We start from the raw sequence: 20870 nt of genomic DNA on the forward strand, positions 1-20870 counted from the left end.
ATAATGGTAATGTCTCAAGGTGAGTGGACGAGCCAACGTTGCGAGGAAGGACACTTTGAGTGTAAATAGCGGAAATGTAGACAACAAGGTGGGTGTGTGAGGATAAGAGGAGGATGGTATCTAATAAACGCTGTAAGGTGATATACTGTCTGGCGCAAATAGGCTGTAAGCAGCAAACAAGTTAGCTTACAACTATGAGCGTCCAGGGAACAGACAAACAAATAGTGAGGCAACAAAATAAGTCGAGGACTGTCACTACAGTCCCGTTCTGATTCTCATGCAATGAGGAGGAAGTCAAGCCGCGTCAGCCTGAGAAAGTGGGTATTTCTTCTACTCCAGGAATTAAGCGCCGGCCAACTTGGTCACGCCACCTTCACAGCATGGTACACAGCTTATTGAGAACGTCTGGAAAAGCGAATATCTACGTACAGCTGCAGTAGATATATGTGTGTACTCCTAAATATTGAATGAATCGGGAATCACGACACCGCCAAGTATAACCCTTCTACAGCAACATTGGCCTGCCATATTCCCAGCTTGCGAACAATTCTAAGAACTATTGGGGCGGGAAACACCAACACATACGACACAGGGACCACTACCAGCAGAGGGATGGTTAAAAACAAAGTGATACTTGGTTTGATAACCAAAAAATAAAATAACGCCTGATAGGATGTCCAATCCGTGAACTGCAACAATGGGCGGCCGAATAACGGAGGTAAGAGGGCTTTTGGCTAGAGGGGGAAAGGCGGATTGGACGCACCATGGCTATCGTGTTTTTGTAGAATGAGAATTCGTGGTACGGTGACCCTGCCTCCACGCCAGACAATTGCGGTGGTCGCACCCGCTGGAAGATTGGTAGGGGCGGATGGGGAAGTGGGTAAGCAAGAGGCCCATGGAATGTTGTTTGGAGACCGAGCTACGGATTCAGTTTCATATTCAATTTGAAATTGAAGATAGAAGCGAGACGCACTTCTCCCCTTGCAAATACCCTGGCACCGAGCAAATTGAGGAAACATAGGAGAGCACCCAAAGGTAAGGCAATTAATAGTGTTGTACCAGTCTATAAAAGCCGGTCAGAAGTGACAACAATTTTCAATTCCCAAACTGAACGCCAAGAGACAGAAAATAGAGGCTAGAACAACATGCTCACCAAAGTAAATACAAAAAGGTAAACCCATGCAAGTAGGGCATAGGGAAAATTGAGCACTAGAAGATGGAATACGGCTGCATGGTATGCTCTAAGAGTCATGGGTCGGAAGTAACGAGACCAGAAGCGCCGCGAAAACGGTGACCACCGGTGCGAGCTTCTAAATTGTGATTCTGTTAGTGCGCCGGGACGTTGCTGACGCCTCGGATGACCATCGTGTGCATACGGGTAGTCACGGTCATCCCCGATCGCCTCATATATGTCAACGTCAGATTCGATATCTGGATCAGAATGGAGCAGGGATAACACTGTTTGCGCTAGAGAGGGCGCAAACGAATTGGACGAAACAATTGTGCTCGACTGCGAATATGTCCTCTGGCGCCCCGACGAACGTTGGGCGGAGCCTGGCAGAAAATCACCAAGTAGTGGCGTCTGCTCTGTGGCATCCTCAGTCCGAGGGAACGAATGAGTTGAGACTGATAATTGAGGGGAAATATATCCCGAAGTAGGATCTGAATCTGGTGGAGGCTGCGGTGATAATGGCGCTGGTAAGCGATGCCTCCGACTATGTCGAGTCGCGCGTGAGCGTCGTTCTTGGGATGGATAAGGTGGTGGGGGATCGTAGACTGTAGCTGCTTGGTTGAAAACTGGAGGAACTATGTTCCGAATTCCAGCAGGGTTACAGGATTCTTCAGCAGACATCCCTTGGGCCATCCTTCTGGTTGGTGGAAGGTCGTGGTCCAGCACGTGATGTAATAGTCATGACAAATAAACGCTTATTAATCAATTATTAATAGTATGTTATGCATGAAATATTATATAATTTGAGTGGCAAGGCCTTGTCACTTCCTGCCATGAGCGGAGTCCCGTCAACGGTCATTGCGAGCAGCGGGGCCGACAGTTACCAGGGCTCACCTCGACTTGACTTTTTTCCGCATGAACCTTTTGCTTTACTCGCGGGGTTGATGCCGATGCACATGTCTCTAAGTATATCATTGCAATTTGATCAAGCAGCAGAAATAATATTAATGCTATTGGACCAGTGCTCTTGACTCAGAATGTGTATTAAAAAACTAAAACTACATCTACAGCCACCGAGCTACCAGGTACATATTCCCACTACTTGTAGTGGTCCAGGCGATGGCTGTAGCTTGTCAATGCCATTTTCTATTTGCATGTACACGTTGAGAACCGTGTAAGCTCTCGAACATTCGGCTCTGTCCCTCTGAGTGACAAGAGTCTACGAATCTTAATTACATGTTCTCACTATGTACTTAGTAGTTTGTAGATCAACGTTAATTATGGGATATGCTGTCAGAGTTCTGGATGCCGAAGTACAATGCCGTGAAAAATAATTAAGCAAATATAATAAATTCGGGGACGGTGACCATGTTATTGGTTTCTTCTTTTTGCTTGCTAACTTCCCACTAATTATTGTTGGATCACCCCGCTCTTTCGAAACTTTTGATTTCTACCATTCGTCTTCTTGTTCGCATTGTTCCTTTCTTTCTATTCACGCACGACATCCTTTCCCAAACATGGGCTGTGTTCAATCTACTGCCGTCGACAACGAGGCCAAGGCTCGTGCGTGTTTCAACACCACTCGTCCGAACGAGACCTAACTTCAATTCGTCTTTTCTAGGCAACGATGAGATTGAAAACCAACTCAGACGAGATCGAATGATGGCCAAGAACGAGATTAAAATGTTGCTTTTAGGAGCAGGAGAGTCAGGAAAGGTCAATTACGCACTGACCATCCCGAACACATCGCTGACGAACCGTGTTTTCGTAGTCTACCGTCCTCAAGCAGATGAAACTCATTCATCATGGCGGCTATAACGACTCTGAACGAGATTCCTACAAAGAAATCATTTACTCGAACACCATTCAGTCCATGCGGTGCGTATTATAACCGGTTGAAACTCCATTGTAACCCTGATGGGCCTTCTAGCGCCATTCTGGAGGCTATGCCTCAGCTTGATATATCTCTATCACCACAGAATGATGCTCGTCGTGCCGTAATCCTCGCTCTTCCCGGCCAAATTGAGGGCGATGTGCTTCCAAGGGATGTCGCCGACGCTATTCGAGGACTTTGGCGAGACTCAGGTGTCAAGGAAGCCGTTCGTCGGTCACGAGAGTTCCAGTTGAACGATTCTGCTGTCTACTACTTCAACGCAATTGATCGCATGTGCGGACCAGGGTACTTGCCGACGGATCAAGATATTTTGCGGAGTAGAGTGAAGACAACCGGTATCACTGAAACCACATTCAAGGTCGGCGAACTTACGTACAAACTCTTTGATGTCGGAGGTCAGCGGAGTGAACGTAAGAAGTGGATTCACTGCTTCGAGAACGTCACAGCGTTGGTATTTCTGGTATCCTTGAGCGAGTACGATCAGATGTTATATGAAGATGAGAGCGTTGTGAGTACCAAGCTCCTTATTAGTGTATCTCCTTTCAAATTGATTACGTCCACAGAATCGCATGCAAGAGGCCCTGACTCTCTTCGACTCGATATGCAATTCACGGTGGTTTGTCAAGACATCAATTGTACGTACTCCTACCTCGTGGCGTAACACATACTTATTCCCTACACAGATTTTGTTCTTGAACAAGATCGATCTGTTCGCTGAGAAACTCCCACATTCACCGCTTGGTGACTACTTCCCAGACTACACCGGCGGCGACAACTATGATGCCGCTTGCGATTATTTGCTTCACCGCTTCGTTGCGCTCAATCAGAATGCGGCAACCAAGCAAATATACGCTCATTATACTTGCGCAACGGATACCCAACAAATCAGATGTAAGAACCCTCCCCTTATGCACGTGCTCTACACAGACTGACTTTGCCCCCTTTTAGTCGTGTTGAGTGCTATTCAAGATATCCTGCTACAGATTCATCTTCGCGAGTGTGGTTTGCTGTGATGATATCATAGCACTACTCTTCTCCCTTTGGTATTTGTTTTATCCCATGCATCATCTGCCTCTCGCGCATGCAATTCGCTCTACCAGCTTTCATCGCATCAGACATTCACACCTCTACATCTTGGCTATCCAGTTCTCTTATTTTGAGATCCCCACGTCTACCATCGTTCTGTGCGCTCTACCGAACATACACGTATCATGATGGGTTCGTAGGAGTGTTTTATATCGTCGTGTCATTTCCCTCTTCCTCTCTCATTTCTTTCTACCAAAACGTGGATTGACCAAAACCTAGTATACCCTTCTTATACGATTCCTATGTAATTGGAGACCTTATCTTGACCGCTCGTTAATTCTTTGGGATTGAATTTATCAGAATTTCAGGCAGTGCACCGGATGTTCCGGCCATAGGTGGTTTATTTTTGCCTAAATGATGCGAAGCTAAGGATGATATTATTGTAAGACAAGATAATAACTCACATAGAGAACCCCATTAGGCACCCATCTGCACGCCATACGCTCGGGAGTCGGCGGCGACGCTGGATCGCTGGGCTCTGTGAGATGATTGGGTTATCACAAGAGCGGTGCCCTGCTATGCCACTAGCAGGTTTACACCACCGGATCCAAGTATAGCTCAAATTTGATAAGTGACTGTCATGAGACCTTGATGTTCTCAATATTAATGGCGCAATGCTCTTGGAGTGGAAGCTGGCGACTGGTGGCGCATTATGGTATCTGCGGACGCCGTAAGCACCATTCCCGAGGAGGTATAAAATTTAGTTAGACGCCCATGTCAACGTGCAGGTTCAGCGCATTGCACAGGTATGGCAGAAGCTTATTCACCTTTCAAGCATAGTCGAACATCCATTTTTGTTCCAGGCCATGCACCATGGGTCTGCTGATAGTGCCAAAATGTAGATGCCACCATATAGGGGGTATAGAACGCCACACAACCGCTGGCGAGCGGAACCATACCTACACGTGGCAGGTGATGATACTATAACTAGGATAGCGATGCGACAACTTGCTGGCGAACGACTAGATCAAATTTCTGTCAAAAGGTATTCGTGCAAATGCAAGATAAAGTTGTGATGCAATAGTACAAGTTCAAAGTTTGAAATTTGAACGACGATTAAAGCAAAATGATGGTCGGCGATAGAGCTCAGGGATTTATCGATTTGGATGGTAGCTATAGATTAGCGAGATTAGAAACTGAAGTAGGCATATCGGTAACGCGTCCGACAATGTTATAGCGTTTCCTGTTAAACGAAGATAAGCGCCATGACACGTTCGTCTAAGCGAACCTGTTCGGGACGTACTGGAAAAATAAGAACCAGTCGTTGAGAACGTTCTTCTCGTTCTCTGGTAGGTCGCTGTAGTCTGGTACAGCGTCCTCTGGTTTCAAACTGGACATTCCAAGTCCCTTTGAGCCGTCCTTCCCGGCAAAGATGTTGTATGATTTTCCGGGACCGTACACGTCGCTTTTACGTGTGACGTCAAAGACAGTGCCTACTAGAAGTAAGCAGGAGGATCATCACCTCATACAATGCGAGGACAAACCCCTAATGGATACATAGATTGGCTTCGAATTGTCGGAGCCGTCGAACTGCTTGAGTTGATCAAGGGTGAAGGGGTCATCCTTCGGGGGGTCAAGGTCATCTCTGGGTGGTTGCATGATGGTCTTAAGAGACTTCTTCTCTTCTGGTTGTGAGTCTACTGGTGGAGACTGGTGCGATGGCGATAAGGTGCGTCGTTGTACAAAAAATAGAAGGGGCAAGGCCAGCACGAGTCCATAGATCACCACCAAAAACATGACCAGCTAACCACTCATTCGGCATTTGCCGCCATAACACTCTTTCCTGGTGGATTTGCGGAGCTTCAAATCTAACGATCATTGCTGTTGCATTGCTGTCTCCTCAAAGCTTGTTGTCAGCCCAAGCACCACACATCGATGGATCCACTAGGATCCCTTTATTTATTTATTCCCTTCAGCTTGGATAGTGCTTGTCAAAATGCTATGACCATGGCAGTCACAGCAGCCACACTTCTCGACTATAAAGCTAGGTCGCATCATGGTGGCACAAACCATCGTCTTGCAATCAGTGTGTCTACTGTATTTTCTTGTATCCATCATCATCAATCATCCCTATCCCTAACGACTGTGCATAATGCTTCCGTTTTCCGTCCCAGTGTATGAACCACCTCCCTACGCCCTTTCAGGTCTCAGCTTTTCGCAGCTGCCGATGTACACACAACGTTACCTGCGACTCATCGCATTGGTACCTCCTGATGTCGCTGAAGTGGACTCTATTTCGGACGAACGCTCAACCATATCAATGGCTCTCTTCAGGAGTCTCATAGGGAATGACAGGGCCCTCGTTCGCCAGCGGGATGATGCCATCGCCATGGCCCGCAAACTTCAAAGAGACATCCCGTCTCAGGAAACTACACAGTGGCACTTGGAACAGCAGGACATGCGCATCCAATTTGTCTTTGGTACATTGCTGCCAGAGCGAAAGCTCATCTTCAACGAATTCATGATCAAGTTTGACGCGCTTGTCTGGCTAGATCAAAGAATATGGAAGAATCGTACCTCTGAGTATTGGCAGAGGTACAGGGACGCGCTGCTGGAACCCATTCTTGACCATACAAGCACACAGCTTACCTGGATCGCGCAGGGCAAATCCGTCATGAATATGCACGTGATCAATGGATATACCTACCAGGCGCCTTCCTTACCATACTCACCATTGGGTTCATCCCGTGCAAGCCGCGCACGATTCAGGAGATCTGCAGCCCGTGGACCTGAATCCAGAGAGGATCGACACAGGGGATGTTGAGCCGGCATTCATAAAGGACTTAGGTATTATACTGTCCACAAATTGAACAATCGAACATTTCATTATGCGACGAAGCACACTCATTAACGCTGTTACATACATACTCCTATGTAGTCGGTTCCACTAGGATGCCTGTACAGCATTGTAATCGTTATCTCTCCAGTGATGTGGAGTATTATGCCGTGTGCGTATGCCTCAAGTGGAAAGAAAATCGAACTGCTTCTTAATCCCCTGATCGACCTCGTAGTGGCAAATCGTCGGAATCAAAAACATTTCGGCACCATTCAACTCACAAAAGGTAAAAAGTTTGCTTCATCGTCAAGGTATCCTCTGCGGGGATGAGAAGTCGTCAATAATGTTATTGAAGAACAGGCAGCAGGCTAAATCGACAATCGATGGGGTATCAGAAATGGTACAATACAAACAGGTTTCGAAACCATCAGGTGATGTAAATTATTGCGAAGCTTGACCAAATTATGAAGGAAGAAAGAGTAAGGGAGATCGAATACAGTAATAACCAACGCTGCAGAAAGCGAAACAATATTGACATAGCATCTGGCGTAAACTAACAGGGGGACAATATTTGCAATGGATCGTAGGCGAAGAGGCTTTGGGTATGAGTTGTTGAATCCGAGATGGTTCATGGGCCACCCCGGAGAAGTGGAGGGAGCGAACAGTTGGGTGGCAGTGGCGCAGCAATATTGACGGAGTGGCAAGCCTCCGCCACCCGCTCACGCAAGTCGTCGCATTTGCTCAATAACACTAAGAATCCCGATCAGATCAGTGATGATGATGAGAAACTTATATCACTGACTTGGGCAAGGCCACAACGTATTCAGCACGTCGACTGGTACTATGACGTCCTTGGCAACTTCCAAAGCATCAAGAAGTGACTTGTCCTCCTCCCACAAAGCAAGACATCTGGTTGCCGTATTGAGCAGGCGAAGTCTCTAAATGCATGCTGGACTTACATTGCTACTTGGCTTGCAAACCAAGTAACCTGGAACGGCTGCCTGGTGAAAAGATGGCCGTCTTGATCCCCGAGATGATGAATTGACATTTTAACTCTGCGAATGAAGAGGCTCTGGTAGTACACTGCCATTGCCAACATCACAATCAATCAACACATCCTGCAAATAGAGCCACTTACGCCACTGCTCAGCCTGCTTACGATTGAACTGAGGGGAATTTCCAGCCTCGGCATGGCCACTAGATACGCCACCATCAGCACGTCTGACGTCATACCAGAAATATATACTTACGCTCGTAAAATCTGGGTAATTATGATCTGTGTGCTGCAGCAAGTTATTATTATCAATGGAAAACACTAAGGGGACGAAATAGACGTACTTGTAGACGTACTCCCGACACATGTACAACAATGCCATATCGAGGTTGCAAGTGTGGGAATCCAAGGCATCCTGGATTTCAAGGGTTTCTGACCAAGCTTCAACCGCAAGGTCGGTCGTCTCTGTGTTGCTAAAAGCATTTTTCCGGAGACGGGTGGTACAGAAAATCCAAAGGAGCATGCTGCGGCAATAGAGCGCCCATATTGATTCTTTCGAAGACTGCGCCTTGTGCTCGTTGGACCCTCGTTGTGATATCTCACCAGGAAACAGTAACCGGAACTGTACAACTGTCAGCCTAAGCTAAATGCATGGATAAGGAACAAACATTAGAAGGATCGGTTAGGAAGAGATCGCTCGGCTCTTTCTGGAATGCGATGCAATGTGACGTGTACCTAGCCACGAGGTTAAGGGCGCTCCAACACAGCCTCCTGCAAGATTCCTTGTGCATCTCCTCAGGGGTCCATGAGGGATCCCAAGGTGGTGTGAAAGACCATGAGGACGAAAACTGCTCCGTAGCGATGGATGAATTTGGAAGGGGGATACAGTCGCACTTGCGAGAAATTGCATGAGGGGTACGGACCCCATCCTTAGACATTTGATCAAAGGGGCGGCGTCTGTGAGTGATGGGTACAGCGTTAGGGGTGAATGTCGACACGTCTGGTTCATTACTGTCCAAGAACGTCAAGCCTAATTGGCGGACAATTCCATCGAGATAGGCTAGAGAACGTCTCGCGCGTTCGGGCGTATAGAGTGGGTGAGCCGAGGACTCATACATAGCGATGATCTGGATAGAACGTAAGCGACAGTTGAGAGAAGAAACTGGAAGCACTTACAAGAGCAGCCTTCGCAAGGGTTATGTCTATCCATTGAGAATTCAGTGACGCTTCCAGCCAAGCCTGCGCCTTATCGCGAAGCCAGACCGCGCGCTCCCGACCTGCAGACCCCAATTCCATCTCACTCGATTTCATTAGGGTGGCTAAAGCCAACCCCGCAAAAACAAGTGAAGGTTGCATAAGCGAACGTTCTTCAGGGTTGTATAGGCTGTGAACGAAGTCTGGAACATTCACGAATGATAACCAGTATCCGCTAGCGGTGAACCTTGACAAAGATTAAATCAAACTAATGGAGTGCGTCAGTCGATGACCTACAATGTTGAGAGATCTGATGTTATGTCCTTTAAACTGATAAATAAAGTATAATTTAATTAGTCTATTCATGCAATCGATAATGCAAATGACGTACGACTGATCCCGAGTAGTGGAGTAGCTCATAACCAAATTATCCCACCACTCCTTGCGACTATATTGTACGGAGGGCGTTGATGTGATGCGATACTTCTCCACTTGATGCTGGACAAATAGTGATCAAGTCAAAAAAATGTTCAGCAGATGAAAAAAACATGGCGAGCTAAACGTACTGGATAGCTGTCGTCTGAGGCTGCACGCGTTTGCATAGACGAAGAAAAATCAGGGCCAGCAGGTGAAAGTGAGGGTTGGAGTCGAATTCTATCCCCATCAGGCCGCAAAGCGGGAACATTGGAAAGCCCACGAGACTCCCGCGGAAGCTCGAAGTCGTCATTCCTGACTGAAGAGCGTTTCCGCTTGGACGGAAGGGAAGGAGGAGATGAGCCATCGGTCGGACGTTTCTTACATGAGCGCTGGCGAGTGCCTGGCCTTTTATCAGGCCCTCGCCGTTTAGGTGCTGCATCGTATTGGCACTCATTCGAGCGGCGCACACAATTATGACAAATTGGTCTCGTGGAGTCGCACCGAATTTTCCTCGCACGACTTAGGAACCACGTGAATGAGCAGCCTGAAAGAAGAATACGAATGAACACACCATTGCCGACAAGCTATCACTTGATTGGAAATTTCTCTGCGGGGCGGATCTTGGGATGTAGATGCTGCTGGCTGTGGTTGAGGGGTTGACTCTGAGATTGGGACAGAGGATCGAGTGCTCTCTGGAGTTTGTATTACAGGGGGTTGTGCTGAGCCACCGCCTGAAGGGTAAGATTGCGGACGCAAGTCCTCGGCAGAATATCTTCGATTTGGGGGGCCTTGGTAGGACAAATTGACGGCGCCACCATGAGCTGGAGGGGGCGGAAGGCGGGTGTTGGGGTAGGCATGGGGCGGTAGGTCAAGGCCAAGGTGATTTCTTTGTGAGAGAGGAAACTCTGACTGATATGTATTGTGGTGGTGAGGATTCTGATTTGAATGAATATTCAAAGGGGTGTCGATGAGGTGAGGGTGCGAGTGGATGCTGATATTGGTGTAATCGAACTGAGAGGCTAGGATACCCGCTGCATGATGTATATCTAGTTGATCTTGATGATAGCGGACTTTATTGTAGACAACATGTGAAATGACGATTAACGTTGTTTTGAAAAGACTACGAGTTCTGATAGGACTTACTGTCTCCGTGCGGCTGAGGAAATTGAGCCCCGAAGATGGGTGAGTGTAGGCCGGAGCCATCCTCACTGGACTGAGGACCGTCCTCCATCATGACGCTTTGCGGAAATGGAGTGTAGATATCACTGTCTGTGCTGATGACCATAAGTACTGAAAGAAGGGGGATGAGAGTTTAGAAGGAAAATGGAAAGTGGTAATACGGCACTGGTTTTCGATGCTTTGCCACGCGAGACTTAGTTGTAAAACTTGAAGGAGAAAGTGCTTGCTAAGGGGAACACATGCCCACGGCAAGCTCAATGATTATCAAATCTTGATACAATCAAACAAGAGATATTATGATACATTTTATATTTTATATTTTATCTTGAATATCTCTATGAAAAGGGGGAAAATCTTCCACCTCCTGGAATTCTTTCCGTGGGGTGCAACTTGCTTTTTTCCATCATATTCATACCCACGACACAACTTCGGGGCCGCATGATTTCTTGAGCACCGTGTACGCGTGCCTGGTTGTCAGGTGTTCCGAACAAAACTCTAATTATTTTCCTCTACTTTTGTTCTCAACCTGGCTCATTGCACAAATTACTAAATTTGAACACCCCTTCTCACATCAGAATCGACTATCTTGCTCAATCTTGCTCAATTTTCAATATCAACATCCATTACATTCCGCGTAGCCTCAATCCGGGTTATCTCCTTCAATATTCACAGTCCTGCGCATTTGTTTTTTTTAAAAATTCATCATTTATCTCTCTCTCCCCCCCAACTCAAACTCTTCAGGGTCAGTTTGACTCCCTTCATTCTGCTTGTCAATCGGACTTCCGACCGCACCTTCCCGCGACGATTAACGACCGTCAGCCTGATTGCGCCACGTCTGAAAACTTTAAAATTAGCCGGATAGCCGTGCTAAATTTGGAAGGTATCGTACACGGCACAAAAGACACTTAAGCGCTGTTAAGTTCCTCGTCGTAAATCTGCGATTGAGGGGATTAGATACCCTACGGTTGGATACCCCACACAGATGGCAGAGAACTGCGGTTACATCGCACAAAACTGCTCATTCAGGCTGATTTCGATCACGGCTAGACACGTCAGCGCGGGGGATTCTCTGGGATCTTGGTGTGTGGAGTCCAATGTGATTCGTTACTTACGTCAAATCCTATCCTGTGCGATCACCGTCTCTCGTTGACCTCGTGCAGGCCCATGCTAGTGTGAAACGTCCTATAGCTACTCCAACTAGAAGACGGCATAAGTTCACCGTAATTTTCAATGCCACTTCACGAAAACATACTAGTACTGCCATCGTTACAAATGAGATTAGTACCCGTACTATTTACGGCTCGGGTGCCTGTCACTCAGAGGGCAACGGGGTACAGGATACGGAGTGCAAGTTGGTGCCGTGCAAGGCTTTTCTTTAGAGCCACCATCGCGAGCCTTCAGGGCAGTCACCTTTGGTTTCACAGGCGCCGGCCACTGGGCGCATGCTTTCGAAATGATAAGCCAAATTAGAATACTTATGCTCTTTAATGCAAAACGTAGGTTAAATTGAAGGGTGGCTGTGACGCGTGACGAAACTGGGCGTTGACCTACCGTGCAGGACATTTGTATGGACATCCTTCTCCTCCGTAAAATAAGTCGACCTGACAGTCAGTCGGACTGTTACAGCTATACAGCTTTGCCTGCAAACCGTTTATTTGATTGTCTAATCGTACAAATTCCAACATTCACAATTGACACCGAAATTGCTGTATATGGTATCCTCTGTATTCGGGGATACAGCTGTCCTCGTGTCTTGCCTCATCCATGTTCAATTTCTTGTTCTCGTGTTGTGTTCGTCAGCGTCGGCGCAACCTAGTGTGTATAATGAAACATCTCATGGAATCAATATACCTAACAATTCAGTAGACAGTTCCCGATGAACGCACCTTCTTAATCCCCGCCACAACCGCAAGTGAGACTCCTACGCAAGTTCCGCACTTTACTCTTCACTATCTATTTCTCAAAGTCAGAACAGGCCTCAGCCGCGGGTGGTTGACCATCAGAAGCTAAAAGAGCGGTTGGGTACCGTCGTGCGATCAAAAGAAGGGTGCGTTTCCTTTGCCTCCACGACGTTATTTCCTTCCCCTACAGCCTGCTTTCTGACGTTGTCACACAGAAAAATGGTGAATGTGAATGCCGCCTTCCCATTTAACCTTCACAACCAGTCGCTTGGCGACCCTCCGTCTCGTAGTGTCTCAGGCGGAACCTTGGATAGCAGTCGGCGGGCCTCACGATCTCCTGCACGTGATTCCCTACACACGAGGTATTCGAGCACTTCACTACGCCAGGATGCGGAAGGCTCCGCGTCTCAGGGCAATGACGCAGTGGAAGGGAGAGGTGATCCGTACAAGCCAATATTAAATGTTAGGCTTGTATCGACTGTTGTGAGCAATGTTGCAAACAGGCCAATTAATGGCATCTCTCGGGGGCGACCAGGACGTGGGATCGAACATGGACGGGTGATGGTTGTCAGTGCTGACCACATTTCACATCCTGACGAGGATGACGATGAACATGACAATGTAGCTGAAGACAATGATGCGCTGACACCTCGCCGGCAGACGCACACGTCTGATGGGGATGCAAGTAATTCGTCTGATAGTGTGAGTTCTTAATCTATAGTTTACATCCTGTGACCCTAACCCGTTCTGCCCACAAGAATCCCTCCGAGTTGTCTTGTGATGCCAATGTCATACATACCGAGGATTTCACAATTCGTGACGCTGGTGCTATATCACGTTCCTGGGGTGACTGAATGCTCCCATTCTTTTTTCCAAAGTCTGCGTGTTCGTGCCGGAACTTGGTCGTCCATGTAAGGTAGTACATAACCCTTGCATGTATTTCCGCGGGGTACTGCAAGGATTGTTCCGCATAGTCGATCTCTGCCGGATCTAATTTCACGCTACATCTGGTTGGTATTTGCCCATATACAAGTTACGGGCCGATTCATTAGTCAATGTTCTCGTCGGAGCCTAGGATGAGAGCCACACAGCTATCTTTGTTTGAATAATTGAACAACACACTAAAATAACGGCACAGATGGGACCATGAGTTCCCTATATTATCTTTGGAATTCATGTGTCCCCCGCACTGCGCTCTAGACCCTCAACATTACTTGGGCAGTAAATCGTGGTTGACGGTGAGCACGGTGCTGACCAGCCATGGGCAGGTGATCCACAAGAACATCAGAGCAGGGTCGCAATGGCTCAAGTAGACGACATCCCTTAAGAAAAGATATGTTTTTAGACGTCCATTTGTTGCAATTTGAGGTTCTATTGTAAAAGGTTCATCCGCAAGGCTGGGCGGGCGGTGGACGGGTTTTCATTCTCATCGGCGCCCGTACGTATGAGATTAAGAGTCAACTCAGGTGCGTTATTTGCTAGGTGCTCCGACGATGAACTTTAAAATGACGCGATCCACAGGTGTTACGGGCTGTTAAGGGAACGGCAGCCAGCCCTGAAAGGCCTGAAGCTTCACAGGAAAAATCTCGCAGGCCCAGACTTCGCGGATCATTGCGACATCGAAGATCATTCGCTCTAACTTAAGTTCATTCCTGAACGTGAACGCGTAAACACTGAACCATAACACGTGAGTACTTTTGAGTTTGTGTATGGAGATATAGGATTCCGCGCCCTGCCATCCCCACGATTTTCCCAACAAAGTTTGTTGCCACGGCTGTTGCCGCAGAGCTGCTATCCGTGCTAGATATGACGCTTTATGCTCACGATTCCAGATGAGCGTGGCAGCGCGCGCGTCCACCGTGAACTCCGCAGGATGCCGAAACCAGTTTTAGAGTTATGTCCATTAGATCCTTAATCATTTAGTTGAGGGTGGAAAAGAAAGAAGAACTCATCTCAAGACTCAACTCATCAGGACGCCCACTGAAACTTGACTATGCTTCCGATATTTACTGGGGAAATTTTTGTGCGGTAAGTCTAAGGGGTATGATTCATGAGCGCTCTGATACATTTGTCATAGATGAAACACAGTAACCTTAGTTGAACGTGGACGGGACATACCGTAGTGTATATGATCTGAACCATATGCACTTGTGACTGATCGGCAGTCCCTCCCCCTTCACTGGCACAGCCGGAAAATACAGAATGACGATGGTTCCTTATCACGACTTTTGGCGGCGTCCAAAACGATACTGGCCTAGCTCATAGCACATCGCGAACAAAGCTAACTCCACAAGGAATCCGAATTTCATATAACTTGCATTTACTGCACAGTTGCCAAACGAGTCGGGTTTTTCTCATTATCTCGAACAACAACTGGGCGTGCTTCTATTTACGGAAGGATGTTGCACCATTGAGAAACACCATATGATCGCTATTGTCCTCTCCGCATTACATGCACGCTTCTCGGTTGTCATCTTATGGTTTTGTGGCATGGCGACTTGGGGTACGATCTAATAAGATAACAAGAAACTGATTTTTGATTCGCTCGGAGCAACCTTCCCGGCTATACTTTGGACGCAAACTCATTTTGATTTGATGGAGCCAGAATCTCGAAGAAATGCGCAAAGTAAAACCGTACTAGTGAGTCGATATGATTGGCGGGTATATTCATCATCCAAAGAACACCGCCAGGACTTGGTCCAGCGCACAAATATCTCATTTCTTTATGGAGTGATATATTGGGACCTACAAGGTTCGTTCCGAGTTGGAGGTAAGTCAAATTATTTGGTCATGTATGAACAATTCAGTTATGACCATAGATCTTATCCGGCATTGACCTGCTCTACCGCTCGGACCTTTCCAACAACCTCGCGCATTTCATATTTTAGCCATCTGCGTGCATTTGTCCTGATATATTCCAGCCACCCTTATCGATCGTATCGCCTCGCAATCGCCCATTGTCCTACTTCTCTATAATTCAACAAGCTATGAATTCACTCATGTATTTCACTCTCTGACTCGCAATGCATGCATTCTCTCACGACAAGCTCAGATACGTCCCGGTCTTCACCATCTTTCTGCTAGCTTCGGTTCGTACATGAATCATCGACCACACCCTCTTCCACTGAATTGGAAGCTTCGTCATTTCATCGGCAATATCCCTTCTTGTATATGCAAGCCCAGCTCTCTACCAAGATTACTCAAAGACGTCGTTGCGGTGGCGGACCTGCGGAGCGCATGTAGGAGCAGAGAGTTGCTTGAGGTCAATTCTGCTGGCAGAACTGTGCCACGAAGAATATAAGGATATTCACATCCCGAAACTATCCATAATGGTGGGGAGCGAGTCCACCACTGCGATTTCGTCGTCAACAGATTAAGTGGCACAAGTCCTTGATTAACACACTTAAATTCAAAAAAAAGACAATATCAACCTCAAATTACCATACCTCGTTCCGTCGGCCAGCAATTGTTCCACCGCTCCAGTATCACGAATGCTGTTTCGATCTGCATATAGATTCCGGACCGGCGAGATCGTTGTCGAGCGGCGTTTCCCAAATAGAATCGGTCGCCGTTCGAAGGACCGGTGGCAGAAATAACGCCCAGAGTTCAAGTCGGTGTAGATCCTGTTGGTGCGTTAATATTATACTTGTGAAAGAGGACAAAAGAGGTTTGGGCGTACTTGTGAGTCTGGCTTCTACGGACTGTGGAGTTGATTGTGCATCTAAAGTGACCCTTGTTGATGTTGAGCATTCCAACTTCGACTATGTTAGCATTCCTTTTTGTTTGTTCTCTCGGACTCTATACCGTACCATATAATCTTGATGTGTCGCATTGTTTGTACCTCAGCGGTTTATCTCCAACGCTGAGGTACAGTTCATATTTTTCTTCTCGCCGGCTTTTACTTATGACTTTTCGTCTCTAGACTTCTGTCATAGGTATTATTAATACTCAGCGGTTTATCTCCAACGCTGAGACTTCTGTCATAGTCTATTTGTCAACAGGTTATGAGCCCTGGCCTTTGAGCCATCAGACGAGACTATCAGACAACACGCGTTTACCCACCGCTCCTATACTCTGTCTAACCCCACGACGGTATCGTCATGGGAAAACTTGATCATATTCCCGAGCTGCTTGGAACGGAAAACTACGTCGGATGGGCAACCAAGATGCAGTACGCACTTGCGTGCGAGGATCACTGGTGCCACGTCAATACGAGAGCCGAACCAGGAGATCTTCTCGGTCAACCATCTCACATGCCCGCGCCTGTTGTTCCAGCGAACCCCACAGCCGCCGAAACGGCGGCAATGCGTGAATGGCTACTGGAAGACATGAAGGCTAAGGAACTTATAACTCGACGCCTCAGCTCATCTGTTTCGTCACTCATCCCGCGCACACACACAGTCACGGCACGCAAGGCATGGCAAATACTGCAGGAACATTTCAACCGTACCGACATGAGCGCTCAGTATCTGCTCAGACAGCAGGTTCAAGCGCTGCGCATGAAGGACTCTGCAGATGCCACCAATTATGTCGCGCAACACGCTGTCTTCCGCGAAAGGTTACTTGATGCGGGTGCACCCTGGGGTGAGACCGACGCAATCTATCACATGCTGATGGGGCTTCCTCAAACGCCCATATGGCAACAATTTAAATCCCTGCTTGAACAGCGAATGCATGATGAGTCCATGGCCACGACTCCACCGGCCGTACCGACTTTCACCTTTGAGTCTTGTGTCTCCCGTATCACCTCCGAGGCTGCACGACATGTTGTCACTCGTCACGCTCACACCTCCCGTCCAGGATCAGAGTATGCGAACGCAGTCACCACGTCGACCACGTCTGCTTCCGGAGTGAACTCAATAACGGGCTTGCGCATGCACAAGCACAATCCTCAGGGAATATTTTGCACCACTCCAGGGTGCAACAAAGGTGACCACGACCACGCGCATTGCTATGGCAAGGGCGGGGGAATGGAGGGACAGGCGCCATGGATGCGGAATAAGAAACCTAACATTGCAGCAGCAGGCACTGCAGCTGCTCCAGCCGCCGCACCTGCACCAACTCCTCCTGCACCCATTATCGCCGCTGCAGCCACAGACATTGCCAGCCTAATGCAGGATCTCTCCTTTGCGTCTATCTCTGAGATTCCAGACGAAATCGCATGTGCCGCCAGCCTTCCTTTCGCCACCATACTGGACTCCGGGACTACTGTTAACCTAGTCAAGGACTGTCGATTCTTTCACACATACACTACTGAAAACCCCGTTGACGTTCTCACTGCCAATCACGGCGTATTACGAACGATGGGACGCGGAACTTGCATAGTTTGGTTTACCATTGGCAAACGTCGCATTCGCATCCGGCTTTCAAATTGCCTTCATGCACCAGGTGCGTTACTCAACTTACTCTCTGTCTCATGCATGAACGCCAAGGGATGGGATGTAAGTTTTCGCGCGAACATGATGTGCGAACTCACGTACAAAGGCACCCCGCTTGGTTTCATTCCGGCCACAGGCAAATTGTACGCGGTAGACTTTGAGTTCATCCCTTTCACGCCATCCTCCCCCATCATCACACCTGCACCAGAGTTCACGGCTTTTTCAGACGTTCCACTCTCGTTAGACCTTTGGCACGCACGCATCGGGCATATCGGAAAAGACGCAGTCACGCGTCTCTCCCGTGTGGCAAAGGGAGTATCTGTTCAGTCTTCTGCACCGCTCTCTCACTGCGAATCCTGCATCCTTGCTAAGCACCCCCGTCAACCTTTCAACTCCTCTGAGACCGCACGTGCGGTGGCATTCCTGGACCTGATCCACAGCGACGTTTGCGGTCCCATTCCAACAGTCACCCCGCACGGGAAACATTATTTTGTGATCTTCCTGGATGATCATACACATGCCCTCGACTTACAGCTGCTCGCTTCGAAAGACCAAGCCTTAGAGGCTTGGCGTACCCTACGGGCACGATGGGAGACTATGTCTGGTCTGAGGGTGAAGGTTTTCCGCAGTGACAACGGCGGGGAGTTCATGAATGAGGCATTCACTCGAAATCTCGAGGAAACAGGCGTCCAGCGTCAACGCTCTGCCCCCTATGCTCACCAGCAGAACGGGAAGGCAGAGAGGGTGATGCGTACGATCGAAGGTCGTATGTATGCGATGCTGGACTTCGCACGTTTACCTCGAGGCCTCTGGGGAGAAGCTGCTCTTACAGCGTGCTATCTGTTTAACCGCACCGAGTCTCGTGCGCTGCCCCCAGGTAAAACTCCCTATGAAATGTTGCACGGTGTGCAACCGAATCTCGCTCATCTGCGAGTCTTTGGAGCACGCTGCTTCGCGCGGATTCCCCCAGAACTGCAAGAGAAACTCGGTCCTCGCTCACGCGAGGCAGTCTTCATGGGATATCCTCCTGGCGTCAAGGCTTGGCGTTGCCGGGATGCAGCGTCTGGAACTTTCTTCAACTCCAGGGATGTTATATTCGATGAAGGGTTGTCTAATCGTCCATTTCCAGACAGCGATGACGAGGACGACGAGGCACCTGCGCGACATATTCCTAAGTCTATACCTGCACCCTTGCCTCCTGCACCTGCACCCTTACCTCCTGCACCTGCACCTCCGGAGAAACCTCCCCCCCATTCAGACGCTATCCGGCGCTCAGCACGCATTCCAGTGCCCACGACAAAGGGTCAAATTTTCAAGGGCCTTCTGGCTGCTGACAAAGCGCGCTTGGCTCATCAACGAGAGGTCCGGCTTGCCCGCATCAACGGGACTCCTCCTCCTTCTCCCACCGAAGCTCCTTCATCAGTTGCGCCAATTGTACCTGCGCCAACACCAATGCCGACACCCCCCCCTCCAGACCCTGTGGATCCAGATGCGATCACTACCGACGATGAAGAGGTTGGATTCCCTCAAGTAATCGCCGGTCTGATCGCAACAGAGGTTGCTTGCCTCTCCATTCGGAGTGACACTCGCCGGAACCCACTAGCACACGACTACGACCTGAAGATTCCTCCGGCGACGTTCGATGAAGCTATACGCAGGCCTGACTGTGACCACTGGCTCTCAGCCATGAGAAAAGAAATGAATCTCATGTCCGAAATGTGCGTATATGAGCTCGTCGAACTCCCGGCTGGTCGTAGGGCGATCGGCTGTCGCTGGGTCCTTGAATTCAAGAGTGATCTAAAGGGTGGGGCCCGTGTTTAAAGCACGCCTCGTGGCGCAGGGGTTCTCGCAGATTCCCGGTGTTGACTTCGGGAAGACATTCGCTCCGGTCGCCAAATCAGCCTCCATCCGTGTTCTTGCCGCTTACTGTGTGATGCACGACTGGGAGCTCGATTGCTTTGACGCAAAACGCGCGTTTCTGTGGGGTAAGTTGCAAGAAGATGTCTATATGCGTCAACCCCCTGGATTCGAGCGTCTCGGCGACAACCACATGCGACTGGTCTGCCATCTGCTTTCCTCGCTCTACGGGCTTAAGCAAGCCGCGTACGATTGGTACGAACTGCTTCGTGCGGTGCTAACGTCCCTCGGCTTCCTTCGATGCGAAGCGGATTATGCAGTCTTTGTATTCGACCACGTCAACGGCGAGGGGTCACGTGTGATCTGCGTCATAGCCTGGCATGTGGACGATGGCCTTGCCGGCTCAAATAATCGTCTATTCCTTGATTGCACGAAGGAGGCGATTGCGACTCGCTTCGGCATATCGGATCTTGGTCCTGTCACCAAGTATCTGGGAATTCAGTTCGCCAGAAACCGTCAGACACGCGAGCTGTGGCTCCACCAGGAAGACTACATCACGTACCTGTTGGAGGAACACGGCATGACAACCTGCAATCCTGTCTCCCTTCCAATGGACCCGAACTTTCCATTCGGGCGTCCCACAGATGTTCATCCGCATGTTGATGACTTACAGGTCGAGTATCGAAAGCTTGTCGGCGAGCTTCTTTATCTTGCAATGTACACTCGACCTGACATAGCTCTTGCGGTGATGCGACTTGCTCAACACAACGTCTCTGCCGAACCACGTCACTATTCAGCGGCGAAGCACGTCCTCCGGTACCTCGCAGGCACCCTTAGGATGCACGTCCATTACGGTGGCGCGTCAGTCAATCCTGAGCTACACAGATTCAGCGACTCTGATTGGGCATCGAGTCCATAGGATTTCCATCTCAGGCTACGTCTGGTTCCTGAATGGGGGGCCAGTGTCTCATTCCGCAAAGAAGCAAACGACACACGCGCTCTCCTCGACGGAAGCGGAGTACA

The 20870-nt window shown here is 48.7% G+C and overlaps 5 protein-coding genes across 5 annotated transcripts; 2 read left to right on the top strand and 3 right to left on the bottom strand.

The window, feature by feature from the left end:
* Positions 1-479: 479 nt before the first annotated feature.
* F5891DRAFT_1128437 (uncharacterized protein) lies at positions 480-2129 on the bottom strand (the record flags this gene model as incomplete). The annotated part of the gene is made up of 5 exons (XM_041364281.1): positions 480-734; positions 821-919; positions 974-1063; positions 1154-1776; positions 2066-2129. 5 exons carry the CDS (start codon positions 2127-2129, stop codon positions 480-482), a joined length of 1131 nt encoding a protein of 376 aa, XP_041226131.1.
* Positions 2130-2688: 559 nt separating this feature from the next.
* On the top strand, positions 2689-4078 carry F5891DRAFT_951773 (G protein alpha-subunit; the record flags this gene model as incomplete). The annotated part of the gene is made up of 7 exons (XM_041375068.1): positions 2689-2734; positions 2793-2887; positions 2943-3049; positions 3102-3573; positions 3629-3700; positions 3749-3956; positions 4014-4078. The coding sequence occupies 7 exons, from the start codon at positions 2689-2691 to the stop codon at positions 4076-4078; spliced, it is 1065 nt and encodes a 354-aa protein (XP_041226132.1).
* Positions 4079-5111: 1033 nt separating this feature from the next.
* Positions 5112-5971, bottom strand: F5891DRAFT_298024 (cytochrome b5). The gene is made up of 3 exons (XM_041371244.1): positions 5636-5971; positions 5395-5584; positions 5112-5334 (listed from the first exon to the last, which is right to left on the bottom strand). Exons 1-3 carry the CDS (start codon positions 5886-5888, stop codon positions 5265-5267), a joined length of 513 nt encoding a protein of 170 aa, XP_041226133.1. The 5' UTR covers positions 5889-5971; the 3' UTR covers positions 5112-5264.
* A 437-nt stretch (positions 5972-6408) lies between these two features.
* F5891DRAFT_980152 (uncharacterized protein) lies at positions 6409-10817 on the bottom strand (the record flags this gene model as incomplete). Its single annotated transcript, XM_041376978.1, has 18 exons — positions 6409-6599; positions 6669-6740; positions 6824-6880; positions 7016-7146; positions 7209-7245; positions 7651-7677; positions 7730-7836; positions 7887-8010; positions 8066-8124; positions 8178-8210; positions 8266-8559; positions 8657-9048; positions 9098-9362; positions 9413-9445; positions 9507-9613; positions 9682-10051; positions 10104-10563; positions 10676-10817. The coding sequence occupies 18 exons, from the start codon at positions 10815-10817 to the stop codon at positions 6409-6411; spliced, it is 2901 nt and encodes a 966-aa protein (XP_041226134.1).
* Positions 10818-12831: 2014 nt separating this feature from the next.
* F5891DRAFT_1188468 (uncharacterized protein) lies at positions 12832-13466 on the top strand (the record flags this gene model as incomplete). Its single annotated transcript, XM_041367014.1, has 2 exons — positions 12832-13314; positions 13371-13466. The coding sequence occupies 2 exons, from the start codon at positions 12832-12834 to the stop codon at positions 13464-13466; spliced, it is 579 nt and encodes a 192-aa protein (XP_041226135.1).
* Positions 13467-20870: the final 7404 nt, after the last annotated feature.

This window comes from Suillus fuscotomentosus (assembly GCF_016647785.1).
Source record: "Suillus fuscotomentosus strain FC203 chromosome Unknown F5891scaffold_26, whole genome shotgun sequence".
Lineage (NCBI taxonomy): Eukaryota > Fungi > Basidiomycota > Agaricomycetes > Boletales > Suillaceae > Suillus > Suillus fuscotomentosus.

Excerpts from the sequence above, each read along its gene's own strand:
- F5891DRAFT_298024 (XM_041371244.1), bottom strand. The coding sequence starts at position 5,888 with ATGTTTTTGGTGGTGATCTATGGACTCGTGCTGGCCTTGCCCCTTCTA. Across the intron at positions 5,585-5,635 it reads AATCTATGTATCCATTAGGG|GCACTGTCTTTGACGTCACA; the intron begins GTTTGTCCTCGC and ends TACTTCTAGTAG. Across the intron at positions 5,335-5,394 it reads GACTGGTTCTTATTTTTCCA|GAAACGCTATAACATTGTCG; the intron begins GTACGTCCCGAA and ends TTCGTTTAACAG.